The sequence below is a fragment of the Antennarius striatus genome, chromosome 4, assembly GCF_040054535.1.
Source record: "Antennarius striatus isolate MH-2024 chromosome 4, ASM4005453v1, whole genome shotgun sequence".
In the NCBI taxonomy this organism is placed as follows: Eukaryota; Metazoa; Chordata; class Actinopteri; order Lophiiformes; family Antennariidae; genus Antennarius; species Antennarius striatus.
In genome coordinates this window covers 5,632,237-5,646,921 of record NC_090779.1, presented here as the reverse complement: position 1 = coordinate 5,646,921, position 14,685 = coordinate 5,632,237, and the positions used below count along the sequence as shown (strand labels likewise).

At 39.2% G+C, this 14,685-nt stretch overlaps 1 protein-coding gene across 14 annotated transcripts in view; it reads left to right on the top strand.

Annotated features, from left to right (window-relative positions):
- Positions 1–14,685, top strand: part of ppfibp2b (PPFIA binding protein 2b) — a 77,523-nt gene that overhangs the window by 46,172 nt on the left and 16,666 nt on the right. For 9 of the 14 annotated variants that reach the window (XM_068311989.1, XM_068311994.1, XM_068311992.1 and 6 more), the window contains 2 exons: positions 2,975–3,088; positions 10,725–10,874. In XM_068311989.1, coding sequence (XP_068168090.1) covers positions 2,975–3,088; positions 10,725–10,874 — 264 coding nt within the window. Of the gene's footprint in view, positions 1–1,463; positions 1,606–2,974; positions 3,089–10,508; positions 10,635–10,724; positions 10,875–14,685 lie in introns of those variants that run through there. The other 5 variants (XM_068311991.1, XM_068312000.1, XM_068311996.1 and 2 more) reach the window with 3 other exon arrangements.

Below are 14,685 nucleotides of genomic sequence, written 5' to 3'. Positions count from 1 at the left end.
CTCTACCAACATCAGAGTATTTGAGATGTTAATAGCTATTGTCGCTTAACTGTAAAGGTTATAGGTTTCTTAAGGTGACCTTTTTTATATAACAGAAGTTTTTGTTTAAAATTCATCCACGTGCATTTTCATTTTGTTTGAACTAGAATTTGTGTATATATTGTACTCTATATTTTTCTTAGGTTGGGTTCATACAGTTTCTGCAAGCACACTGCAGAACGTTTCATGCCGCCACCACCTTTATGGACTACATCTCCCTAGACTAGAAGATTGATTGTACAGAGTTCTGTCTAAGTCATTGTTATAGGAAAAGTGTTCCTTTTCATTTGTTGATGCACCATTTTTATCAGTAGCATCCAACACCTTTTAATACTGCTCCTCAGTTTCCTTATATTTAGGTATTGCTTTCTTTCTCTCATCCACATTAAATAGATTTAAAGTTTCAGAGAATTTATTTTTATTTTTTCCAGCTTACTTGATTTTGTCAGCAGGCCACCATTAATTACGTTCCTGTCATCTTCACCTCCATAGTTTCAAATTCTTCCGTTTGTTTTTGTTCATCTTTTGACAGCTTTTGAAGGTAGTCTGCTTTCTGTACGTCTGCAGTTTAGTTTCAGATCAAAATTAAAAGTTTAGAAGTCTGTACCAAAGCGAAAGCATAATCTAATCACAAAATAATTTAAATGAATGAATTATCTGGTTCTGATCCAGGCAGTTACCAACCCCTCCTGTCAGTTCTTACTGTTATCTTTCAAAATAAAAGCAGAAATATTCTACAAAATAAAAGCACAAACATAAATATCGAGTTTATGTAGACTTTGTCTTTCAAATCTATGAAGTACGCCAGTGATTTGTCTGGAATAATTAATGCCATACTGGATAAAAGCTCACTTTCTACTCTGTAGCCCTAGTTCTTTGATATTTCACGTTTCACAATAAAACATGCGAGGACATTTTCCAAATGTCTGAACATGTATTTACTTTTACAGTGAATATCAACATCAGCACTTGTGGTAAAGCAGAAGATTATATATCTCCTCAACATATGCTCTTAGATCACTTTAATAGCCGGTTCATACATCTGTCATCTTACATTCCTCCCACCTGAATCCACCTCAGGCCTCCTCACCTGCCTGTTTTTGTTTTCTACGCTGCTTAAGGTTGTGAGTTTTTGTTAATTTTCTTGAATTAAAAAAATGTTCTAAAATATTAAACGGCACCATCCACATGCACAACTCTGGATTAGATTAAATAAAATATGTCAGTCCTCACCATACACACTCATACACACACCTACTTGTGTGACATTCCTCGTCAAGCACCCACTGTGATTGGCTGACACAGAGGTGACTGGGGCTTAGTTTCCTTACAGGGGATTTGACTGGGTATTGATAGGTTGTCCCTTTCCAAGTTTCTTACTTTACTTTCTTTTCAACTGCGTGTCATTTTGGTATTATCTTGCTTTCTCACACACAGGCACACACACAAACACACACACACACGCACTCACAGCAGCACATAGTAGTTTACTTCCCTTTGGACTAATAGAGAACTACCGGTAGGTGTGTGTGTGTGTGTGTAGCTCATCGACAGAGCACAGAAGAGGTAAGAGTTTATACCCTCACATGAGAGTTGTTACTTTTCATTGTGTTCTTGTTTTATAACCTAACATCTCTTGTGTTTTGATAGATATAACAGTTATGAGGAGTTAGTCTGATCCATGTTTAAGGTGTAGGTATTTAGATGTAACTCACATTCTCAGTCATTCACTCCCCGGGCTGTTAGTGATTCATTCTACCGTCGTGTCACTTGTTCTAGTTTCCTTTGTAATTTAGAATTTTTGCTCCATGTGAAGCCGAGAGTCTACACGAGACTCTTAATAGCTGTGAGACAGGACGCGGCTGCAACGGTATAAAAATGGAGACCTGAAGTAACAGAAAATCAGCTGCTGTCAGACAGATTTGGCAGAGTTTAGAGTTGAAGGAGAGTTGGAAGGTGTGTGAGCGTGTGATATGTGGCAAGAGGTGAGGGGTTTGTCAGAGATTGTTGTAAATGTGCAACACATTCCTCGGTGCAAAAGTTGTCTGTTGTTTTAGAGTTGAAGCATACCAGAGTGTGTGTGTGTGTGTGTGTGTGTGTGTGTGTGTGTGTGTGTGTGTGTGTGTGTGTTTGTGCACTTTGGAGTGGTGTGGAGTTAGGAAATGTGCTTCCAACAAACTAATCATTGCCACATCATAACTCTGTGTCTGTTTTTTATAGCTGTATGTACAGTATGTGTGTATTTTGTGTGTATAATATGCACTGTGTTGGTTTGCTTTTTTTCTGTTCTACTGGGATTTCTTAATAGTTGTTTAAATGATGTGTCAACTGATATTAACCAGACACTTATAATGCAAAAACAGTCGGAAACAGATTGTGAGTCAGTCGTTGCACACTGAGTGTGTGCAGCATGTGTTACATGGACATACTGTATACCACCACTTCATAACGATAACACAGAAATATAAGAGAACAAACTGTGTTAGGAGACACAGCAGAGATCCCACCAGCCTTCCCATCCATATCCATCCATTAGACTTACTGTAAGGACGTGAATGATCCATGCTGGCATGGCAGTTGTTTAGGGTCAGAAAGTCAGATTTTGTTCAGAAGATTATTTCCTCAGCAACTATCTACAACCAACTTGTTCCAGCATATCTGAAGAAATCCATACTCAGAATATGAAGCTGAAAAGCTTCAGGAATCATCCGTCCCCAACCGTTTTCAATCTGCAAAGGATCAAAACAGGAAAAAAAGAAAAATGTACAAACACTGTCAACAAATAAGACAAGGCAATGGAGAAGACAATTCCAAAAGGACTCCTTTAGATTTTAGATCACACTTGTATTTGCTACAAGAACAATGTTTGTTGTGCATCATTTTCTTCATCTGGTTCATTCAGTAATTAAGAGTCAATGCTCCTCCCCCCTGTCAGGTGAGCGTTTTGACCGACCAGGTGGAGGCACAAGGAGAGAAGATCAGAGACCTAGAAAGTTCTCTGGAGGAGCACCGACAGAAACTTGCCTCCACGGAAGAGATGCTGCAGCAGGTAACACATACTGAAAAACCTCTTTTGAACAATATCTGTGGCCCAAGGCTCTTAACTGTTTGGACTTGGAAAAAAAAAGTTCTCTTTAAAGATTCCTGTTTGGTTGTGTGTGAGAGATGGGATGGGATCCACAAGTCTGCTTTTGACCAATGTTATATTTTGTTACATTTTGGAAGGCATTGTGGCACACTGGCTTCAGTGAGAGGTGTCAGCATTATTTTTTTTCTCTGCCTCCTCTTTAACATGTCATAAGCGTTCCATAAGCTTTGTTTGCTGTGTGTTGCATCATTTTTTGTCCTGTTACTCCCCCTCTTCTGTAGTGTTCCAGCATTGCTAGAGATGATGTTGGCAGCAATAGTTTATGTTTTCTGAGTTGTGATGTCAAGGAAAAGTAGATGTATACACAACATATAAAGATACCATTCAGAGAAAAGTAAATGTCTAAAGCAGCTCAACTTCCAAGTAATTTCTCCTTAAAGAAACAGTCATGTGATAAAATTTGGAATTACATGGGTATCGCAAGACAAAAGGCCACAACATTCAAAGCGATGGAAAAGAAAACCAGATTATTTAAGAATAGACTTAGATTTTCTGTTCTTAAATAAGAGCTGGAGGTTACATTCCATTTCTGTCAGCAGCAGTGTACGATCCAAAGAATGTTTCCTGTTGCCTAGCAGCACCATCAGTTGGTCTGGAATGTCTCTCCGGATTTAAGTTAAACTAGGAAAGTACTGATGTTATTATCCAGATTTTTAATCCTAAATATGAAACACATTTGAAATCATCTGTGTAGTAAAATTCAGGATGTTCAGGACTGGACTTGTAAACACTTTGTGCTACCAGACTGGAGTGACGAAGACCCCAGAAGAGTTTTCACATCCGAATGGAGGCCTGTGGTGGAATGAAGGGCAGTCCTATGTCACAGCACAGTCAAGTACAGTCACTATGAGGTTATAACACTCCTAGTACAAGAAGGATGAGAGGTCAAACATCTTCATCCAAGTTTAAGCAAGTCCCGTTGACTCTTTTTTTACTCGTCTTGACTTTCCTCAAACTGAATGACTGCTGTATATTAATAAATAAAGGTGTGGCAAAGTGTTTCACGTCGGGTGTTTCAGTCTGACTCCCTCTGACTCATTCTGCTCTGTTCCCAAGAGGTTTTCCAATAACAGCATAGATTTTACAGGCCAAAGCTCAACGCTGCTGAATTAGCCATGACAGTCAGATAAAGGAAGTCAGATAAAGGTTACTCTTTAAACTAGCATGAAGTTAACAGAACTCTTTCCTTTAGTTAGACTTTCATTTGAGGATATATCAGTTTGATCACTTGCAAAAAAGAATCTTCCAGAAAGTCAGGATTGGTTCATGCAGCAAATCCAAACCACTGGCGGGACTGGGGACTTTTATTTTTCCACTGTTTCGTATTTTGTATCTGAAGAATAAAGCCATGAATTAAAAGATTGAATGAGACATTTTCAACAGCAGACTCAGTTTCATGTTGTCTGAGACTCAAATGATAAAATTCAGATATTGTATTCCTTTTGATCACCGCCACTGAAGTCTGTACTGAATAACCATAAATTGTAATGCAAAATGCAATAGCTAAAATTCTAATAACGTTAGCATAAATTCAAATTCAAAAAACTTTATTTGTCCCCAAGGGGCAATTGAAGGCACATGAAGCAGGAATGGTGTAAGGCCTTGTAACATCCTCTTAAAGCTGTTAGCATAGCTGCAGACTCTGTGTTGTTCTCAGGATCTGAAGGAACTGTGGTTTGATTGTCTTTTTATTATTAGCAGATCAACACCTCTCCTGTGCTTCCGGTCAATCAGGTCCCTGCTTTGCTTGCTGCCATTATTAAGCAGAGCAAACACTGAATGCTTTCAAGTTGTTCCAGTTTTTTGACTTGACGTCATTAATGTGGTAAACTCGTGCTCTGCCAGGCTCTGTGCACCACAGAATAAACCCTCTGTTCACTCTGCAACAGAGTCTTTGTCCTCTTTGTAAAGACTGATAAAAAGGCCACAACTCCAAATCCCCGACTACGCCTGTGATGTCCAGTTGTCACTATTTATATTCCACTAATTTAATGCTGAATGTCTTGAATAAGAACATGTTTGGAGGAAAGCACCGTATGATTGAGAGTCGAGAAAGTAAGGTCTCTGTTTTCCTGTCCTCTGTGCAGCTCTTTGAAGGATATCACATTGGTCACATTTCTGTCTGTAGACATCCACCTGTCACCGCACCGAATCTTATAGGATTTATTGGATTTAGCTGCTCTACAGCTGTGGCCCCAGTTTGTGATGGTGTGTTAGTGGTAATGGCTTCTGGTCAAACAGCTAATGTGATATGAGGTGTTTGCAGAGTGAAATGAAGGCAGAGTGTGGAGAGAGATAACAGTTGTCAGGTGTCTGACGTCTGCTGTGTGGCATTGTGTTGTCTTTTTTCAGTTCTATGTCATCACTCAGTCTTGCTCCACTTAAAACTCCATCATATATAATTAGAAAGAAGGTTTGAGGGATTTCAAAGGTGACAGCATGTCTGCAGTTGGATGGCTTCTATCTGTGTCACTTTCTTCATAAAAAAGTATTATGATGCTGCAGGATTGGGCTTGGTTTGGAAACCACAACTATTCTAACAACAAGCAGTCCTTAGTCAGCACACACAAACACATACATTCACAAAGAGTGTTACCATGCTAGAGGGGATCCACCTCCACAGTCATAATGCATCCACATGTCCTGCTATGTTTCTATTGAGACACAGAAATAACTTTATTAGGACACTTCTGATTTGTGTGGACTGGGTGTGTAGCCTTGTTGCTACAACATTTAAACACACACACACACACACACACACACACACACACACACACACACACACACACACACACACACACACACACACACACACACACACACACACACACACACACACACACACACACACACACACAGAAAGCTCCAGGCAAGCATCTTTATCTTTTTCATTCACTGAATTTCTTCAGTGTAACGCCGTAGTCATTCCCTCAGATGTAGATTACCTGTATGAAGAATTTAGAAATGTTTCTTGAAGACTATTAAATATGATGAGTACGCTTTATGTGATTTAGAAACAATAATGGAAAATTAATCACCAATACAATTATGGTTAGGTGAATACAATCTATTTAGGATATGTTATCATTTACTGGCAAAAGTAAAGATTTGGAAAGTGGTAAATGTTATTCAGTACAGCAATTGAATGGTCACGATCACACAAATGAAAAAAAACCTTAGGAATAAAAACTGAATGAAGTGGAATACAGTGCACCCTTTTTACTCGTTACTTACTAATACCTACTGAAAATCTGTGATGAGGGGAAGTCACACATTTTGATGCACAAATGCGCGAGGGATTACTGTATAGTCATCAATATGTCCATCTGTCCATTTCTAAAAAAAAATTTCTACAAGTTTGTTTTTTTAACATGATATGTTGTCATGTTAGTTTCCCCTGGAAAGATGATTTTCAAGGTGACTGAACATTATTCATCTTCTCCATAGTATATATCCGACACAATACAACTAGTTGAGACTCATCAAATGTATAGAGGCTATACTGTGAATCATACAATAACAAGTTATTGTACAATTTTTTTCTGAGACTCAGGCAATCTGTAACTTTCAAATGTAAAAATGATGCAGCCTCTTTAAAGAGGCCTCTAAAGGCTGAGAGGAAGGATGATTATTTGTCTCATAACTAAAGCGAATTAATTTCAAACAGCTATGCCACTGACCACTGACACACATTTGTGATTAATTACTTTTAAGACTAAAGCTTATCCTGCTCTAAGTGGCACTGGTGTCAGGTTGCAGTCAGCTGCTATCTAAGCAGCTAGTGTGTATAGATACTAGTTTAGATGTCTTTGAGGGAGGGTAACGTGGTTCCATGTCCTCATGTCTTCAGTACTCGTCCTTACCAGCTGCTTTCCTCGTGTCCACTTTGCACAGGGTGGATCTGACCTGATGTTTGTGCAGGTAAATGGTGTTGTCCATTCCTGGTAGAGCAGGATCAATGTTAGCCTCACTGCTGCAGGAGCCGACATGGGTAAAGAACTGGGTCAGGGTGTCCGGATGAGAGCTGTCTGTGTGGTCCATTGTGGAATTGTGTTTGTAATGAGTATTTTTATCCCCTGCCACACGCCTGCGATGATCACATTCTCAGCACAGAAAGTTACATATGAGAGTACAGCTGATGAGTGATCTTCCAGGTCTGTCCCCTCAGAAAATACAAACAATCATGGTTTCCTCATGAAGAATTGCAATATAATTGTATGATTCTCTGACTTTCCATCAGTTGACAAGAACTATGCTGAATCTAGTTAATGAATATAAAGCTGTTCTGCTCATCTCTTTCCTATGAGTCTCACTGGTTCAGAGGTAATATTTGCTTGCATTAATGATCAAATTACAGCATCACTTGGCTGCCTGCATGGCTAGAGACTTTTATATGACTTTATGTAAACTGTGGTCTAGCATGCAGTCTTAGAAAAAACATGAAAGAGTTATCTCACAGCTATCATGTTTTCCTGTCACAGACGGAAAAACAATGAAATTCATAGCAAAAAAGCTCAGTTCTATTGTGTCCGAGCAATAGTGACACTTCTTTTAGTCTTTTAATGTATCATCATCTGTGACTTTCCTACTGTGACATGTTGAATTACATAACATGCAACTAGCTCATACTCATTAGTTGCATTCAAAATACAATTCAAAATGTATTTCTATTAAATTCAGGAAGCATTAAAATAAAAACACCTCTATTGTAGCTCAGTTTGGAAGTTACCTCCACATCAGAGAGATGTTCAAAGTGAATGAAAGAAAGCGCATCCCTTCGTAACATTATTTTATTAATTAAGATGAGATAACCTTTATCAATTACATGTTATCTTAGAGGGATTCATGTATTTCGATTACCTTTTTGTAGGGCTGTCAGTTTAACGTGTTAATTAGATTAATTAATTACACTGCAAATTAACACGCTATAAAAATTTACGCAATTAATCACGAGTGGCAAATCATTGCCCAAGCATTTTAAATTTGGCCCATTGAGGGACCCGTAGGCTGCAGTGACACGTCACTTCATACCTGAGCCACTAGTCAAAAGCAGGGTTACTGACAACAGAGAAGGAAGCAACACAGGAGAGCGAGGCAAGCCCACTCAGACCAGTGAAAACTGCCAATCTGCGCTGTAGACGCCCCCAGACCAGCTGTGGCTACACACGTAGCTTACCATCACCAAGTATTAATGAGGAGTGAATGAATAATGGATCCGATGTAAAGCGTCTTTGAGAAAGCGCTATGTAAATCTAATCCATATTATTATTATTATTATTATTGTTGTTGTTGTTGTTGTTGTTGTTGTTGTTGTTGTTATTATCATCATCATTATTATTATTATTATTATTTGTACCTTTTGTAAAAGAGAATTTTCATATCACTGAAGCAGATCCAGCCTAACGTATCATTTAAATGCAAAACATGTCAAGGACACAGAGTTGAACGTTAGCTTACCCTTTTAAAGGAAAAGCCTGTTGGCATCTTGCTATTGATGTTGCCTTATTTAGAGGCATGTTATACTATTCATTTTGAATTGCTGTATTCAGTCAGCTTTAGTATTCATTTTGATTGAGAGTCTGCTTATGTGCCTATTTGAGACTCAGCCTTATTTTATTTCTGAATTTTACTATTTTGTTTAGCTGTATTTACATTGTATTTTTGAGAAATACACCTGGCCTAATTGGTTTGCTGATGTGCTTGGCCTTTTCTCTTTTGAATTTCATTTATAAAGCACACTTAACCAATAAAAATGTGGATTTCAAATCTTCTCTTCTTGGTGCATTCTATTGATTAGTCATGCATCACAATTTTGTAATGTCCTAGAATTCAAATTCTTTATTTGGGGGCCTTTAGCAGGTATGAGATTAAAAATTAATTAGATTAATTAATTACAAATCCTGTAATTAATTAGATAAATTTTTTAATCGCCTGACAGCACTACTTTTTTGTAAAACTTGAAATGAAATAAACTTTTTTAATCCCCAGTAGATGCCCCATAACACACATCCCTTCTCACTCTCTCTCTCGCTAGCTCTCTTTCACACACACACACACACACACACACACACACACACACACACACACACACACACACACACACACACACACACACACACACACACACACACACACACACAAACACAAACACACACAAACACACAAAACACACACACACACACACACACACACACACACACACACACACATACACCAGGGGCCTATAGGCGTGCAAGTGATGGGGAGGTAGAGCGGTGGGTAGCTCCCTCCTGGTGCCCCCAATGAGCAACTTGTAGGGGACAGTGCCTTGCTCAAGGGTGCCTCGGCAGTGCTTGGGAGGTGAACTGGCACCTCCAACTGCCAGTTCACACTCCAAAATCTGGGCTCGCACTAGCCGATCGCCACTACGCCATAGGCGTAGTAAATTCCAGAGTGGCTACAAGGTTTTTAGCCTGTGTATCCACAGTGACGTTCTTATTTTTAGGAAAAAAAAGGCTAAAACTTACAAGTTTTTTGGACTCGCGAAAATCCCCGAGCGATAACATAAGAAAACAAACTTATTCTCTCACTCTTTCCAACGCTCGGCGGCGCGGCGCGCTGCGCCACTGTCTTGGAGAGAATGTGGCTTTTTGTGGCTTACTCAATTCTTTTACACTGAGCCACAGTGGCTTAGTCATACTACCTCCCAGTGCAAGCCCAGAAAATATTTTCACCCGACACAGGTCTTGAATCGACCACTCTCTGGTCTCCAGACTTGGTGGACATAACTGCTGCTGCCCCTCTTAGAAATAAGTCAAGGCAGTCGTATATGTAGAGCCAAATCACAGCAAAAGTTGCCTCAAGATTAAATGTTATCTCAAATTTAGACTCTCTGATCTGCAGAAACCTAGCGATTCCCCATGAGCAAGAAAACCCGCCTTTACCTGGCAGAAACCTTGAGCAGATCTCAATACGTATGTCTGTCCTGTAACAGACAAAACTCCACTGACTACCTTTGTGTCATTTGTTTTAGTTGAAGAATTAGAACAGGCTAGACGGAAGAAAGTAAATTTACTGTAACACTGTAAGGAGTTTGGAGGTTAAACAACAATAACAATTTCAGGAGACGTCTAGAGAAGAGGAAGTGGGTCTGAAAGTAGTTTAAATGAGGAAATGAAAGCATCAAAAACTGATTTAGCAGAAAGCTGTTTTATATGAGTCAGTCAAACACACTTCTTTATGTTTCCTTTGGTCTCTCTCTCTTTTAGACACACTTATGCTCCTCTGGCCTATACCAGAGAAGCTTAGCTATATTAATAGAGTCCTTAGCTTGCCTGTGTGTGTCAGTGTGTATATTTAGCTGTGTAGGGTCTGGGCCCCCACTCTCTCCTGCTCTGTCAGTGTGGGAACAACATTGAACTGAGTGGAGCAGCATGCTAACTTCTCATGGACGTGATCCTCAATATCTGTATGTGTGTTTGATATATAGTTTTGGTTTGTATAAACAGCTCGCGTGTGAGAATCTGTCCTACAATACAGTCTGTGTGTGTGTGTACAGGAGCTGATGAGCAGGACCTCACTGGAGACTCAGAAGTTAGATCTGGTGGACGAGGTCTCGTACCTCAAACTGAAGCTTGTCAGCATGGAGGAGACACACACCAACACAAAACCACCAGATCCTGCAGATGCAGAGCAGAACAAAGCTGAGGTAAGGAATGCTATAAAAAAGATTAAAAACTTACATCAACTGTAAAATGTTTAAAATAATTGAGTGAGAAAAGAAGAATTTGTCATTCATCGGTGGTGACTCCAACTTTAACCTGTTTATAATATTGTCACGATAAAATATTGGATATGCTCAGAGAAAAGACTAAATCACACAGAAGCATTGATCGATGGTGATGCTTGTCTGTTAGTGTGTCCAGATAGAAATATCTTAAGTTTGATTGAGGATTTCATGATCCACTCAGGATCATGCCCCCAGAGCTATTGTAGCTCTCTGTTCATTTTTACATGAGAGATTGTCTGTTATATGCTAAATGTAAATAAGTTGTTTTTCCTCTCCTGCTGCATGTATCTCCTAGTTATTTGTCTTGTTAAAACATGCTTTGGTTTGATTCATGTGTTCAGGGAAAAGTGCGGCATTAGTGCTAAAACTATTTAGTCTGCGCCTGTACCTCATTTGGTTTTAACCCTTTATACTGACATACTTTACCCTTAGAGAATTACTGGAGGACAGGAAAAACCTTTTCTATTGTAGCATTTTTCAAAATGTTTCAAAGTTGTGTATAAAATCAAATTACCAATAGCAGTCACCTGTCTGATAAAGGTTACTCCAATAAAATTAATTAACTAAAGAATGAAAAACTGCTGCAATAAGACTCACTCTGTTCATATATAAATGAGGCACATTCAGAGCAAGACACTTCTACTTATGCCTCCTGTTTAGCGGAAGGAAAATATTAATATTCCTTATGTGAATAGCTCATGTTACCCTTAGACATGCTCGATGCATGTCAGTCGTTTGTCTATTTTCAATGTTATCATTGTCTCTGAGCCAAAGTAAGTCATAGCAACCAGAAGTTTCTGTGACCACAGTAATCCACCCAACCACCTACCAAAATAAATGTTTTCCCAGCTAGGAAACCATCCCATCAGGGATTTTGCTACACGAAATGTCTGCAAGTAGTCAGCTTTTAAGTTGCTGTAAGCCTTGTCTTGCTACACAATGAACCTGTTTTAGTTCTATGCTCAGCATTGTTGTTCTAGCTAACATCTTCTGCTCAGTTGTCACTGTTTGGACAAATGCATCACTTGTTTTTGTGGCAGGGAATAACATTTCCCCCAAGAAGCAGTTACAATACCCTGAAGTTCTAACAACTGAGAAGTCATTTGTCGACGTAAGCATGCTTTTACTTGATAGGCAGAGCTTAGTGCCCATTAATGAGTTCAGTCCATAAAATTCACCAACCACCTTAGCAAAATACGTATTTGTAATCTTACTGTGTTGGCTGATAAATCCCACTAGTCAGGCATGTGATTGGTGGAATGTGAGCTTGGTATGAACTGGGTCTGTCTTATAAGCCTCACAGTTGTCAGTAAGTCATTACAGAGGTGACGGCTCATCCACACAGGGAATGGACTGTGTGGAAATGTAATTTGGTGTATTAACTGAATAGATCAATAGAATGAAAATCATCAATACTTTCTGAATACTATCATTATGGAAACTAGAAACAAAAACAGAACTAAGAAACCCAAAGAAATCTAGATTAACCATTTGTTGAGATTTTCAAGTTAATTTATTTTTTTCGTGGGACCATAGTGTAGTCACGTCCTCTTTATTTAAGTATCTTTACATGGATGCAACAGGTTTGAGAACCCACTGACATGTCATTCTCCTGTTGTGTTGTGAGAGAAGTTTTCCAGATTTCCAGTATCTGGTTCATCTGTGTCCTGGGACACAAAATTTAAGTTTGATGAGGTGGTAATGGTTTTATTTATAGTCTGCAGGATTATAAAAAAAATAATGTGACAAGTAAGAAAAATCAAATTGTGGAGCAGACACGCATAGTTGTCTTTACTTTCTATAATGTGATTAAGCGCTGTATAAATAAATGTTGATTGATTGATTGATTGATTGATTGATTGATTGTGAATTTGGGTATGTGACCTGGACAATTCTTTACCTTAACGTGTGTAAAGTCTTAAATTATAACACTGGCTGTCTGTTAGTCATTAACATTTAATGCTGCAGATACACATGTAAGATTTGCAATTAAGGTGTGACTTAAAAACAGTTCCCCAGTCAAATGATCAAAAAGTAGGGTAGCCAATAGATCTTAGAGAAAATCAATACAGTAGGTTTTGTAAATCCTGTGGACTTCTCCTTGTAAGAGGTATTGTCTTACAAGATAAACATTGTTAAGTGGTCAGGTCAGGTCATCCTCAGACACTCGCAATGAAAACACCATAGAACAACGGCATTTTTTTCTTACTACCTGCTCTTTTTGTTTATTTCATCAGAAACCAATGACGCTGCCCTCGTTGGTACATCCCTCAGTAGTTTCTGCTTCAGTTGGAAAAGATTGTTGTCACAGATATCAAGCACAAATAATGAGATGTGTGCACATATCCACTTAAACATCCCAGCCACCTGAGTCCAGATGAGCAGTATTTGCCTGTCCTGAAGGTTTTCTTTGATTGAAGTTGTTCATTGTGGCACCCATCACTGTCCACTGACAGTACAAGGTACTGCGAACGCTGTGTTTATTTGTGTTTGTATACACGTCAATGTATTTGTTAAGCTGTCGGAAGACATCCTGCCGCCAGGGTTGCAGTTTGATTGAACAAACAGGCTACAGCATATCTGGCATGCAGAGGCCCATATTCTGCACACATGAATGGATGGAGTGTGATAAACAACATTAGAAGTATACAGAGTCGGAGAGGCTGGGAGGATCGGGCTTGATGTATAAGAAGGAGCATCCAGGTCCTGCAGGACGTGGTGTTTCTGACTCCTGGTAGCAGTTTTCCCTCAGTTGCTTTCGCACGACCAGAAGCAACATTTTTGGTCTGGTGTTCATTTACAGAACTATTAATTGTTGTACTTCTCATGTCTTATTCTGACAGTAATCGATTAATCTAAGGACTTTGTAGCCTGGGCATGTCTCCCAACAGGAGCTATAGGACAGTCAGGTCTAGTTTGAAATCAGAACTGGTCACGTGATTTGGTTACCTGTAAAGATTCACTGTTAAGAAATGAAGTCATTCCGTTTGATATTTTTCTTAGAGCAATGGTGTGTGTGCACACTTCTGTCATGGTGAGACTTTAACGGGCTTTGAATTGCCACATGCCGACCTCAATGACAGTAGCGGTTAGTTCAACAAAGAAACAGCTGAACTCATTCTTGAGCTGTTTCAGGGATCACAAGGCTGCTTCTCTGAGCAAACGACTCAGTAAGTTGTCACCATCAGTCGTGCTTCTGCGGTGTCTAACACAGCGGTTCAGACTGACAAGTTTATGTGCAGTTAATGTAGTAGCGAGATCTTACACACAAATTCACCTAAATCCAACGTATCCGATTTGCAGGGATGTTTGTTTTGTTTTTATCAACTGGCATCGTCTACATTTTTGTCAGTAAAGTGATTGAGGGCGGCGGTGTTTGTGGTGAGCAACAGCTGCGAGGCTCCGGTCAGCTGGCAGGAAGAATGACAAGCATCCCTTTCTGAGCATTCCTGAGGACAGACCACTTTCACCTCAGGAAACCACACCAACCACACACAACGTTATTGCTGTCTGATGAACACTTTGCTTTACCTTAACAACAGCTGTCGAGGAACAAGATCTGCAATTATAAAGGGTTTTGATGCATTTTTTTTATTTGTCTGGCTAAGAAAAAGATTTACAAGCTCCAAGTTGGAAATTATCTGGCCGTAGACATGCTATCCTTCGTGTATACAATGATCTCTTACTATCTTTCTCATAAAGATAAATGTAGATAAATAAATGTAAACAC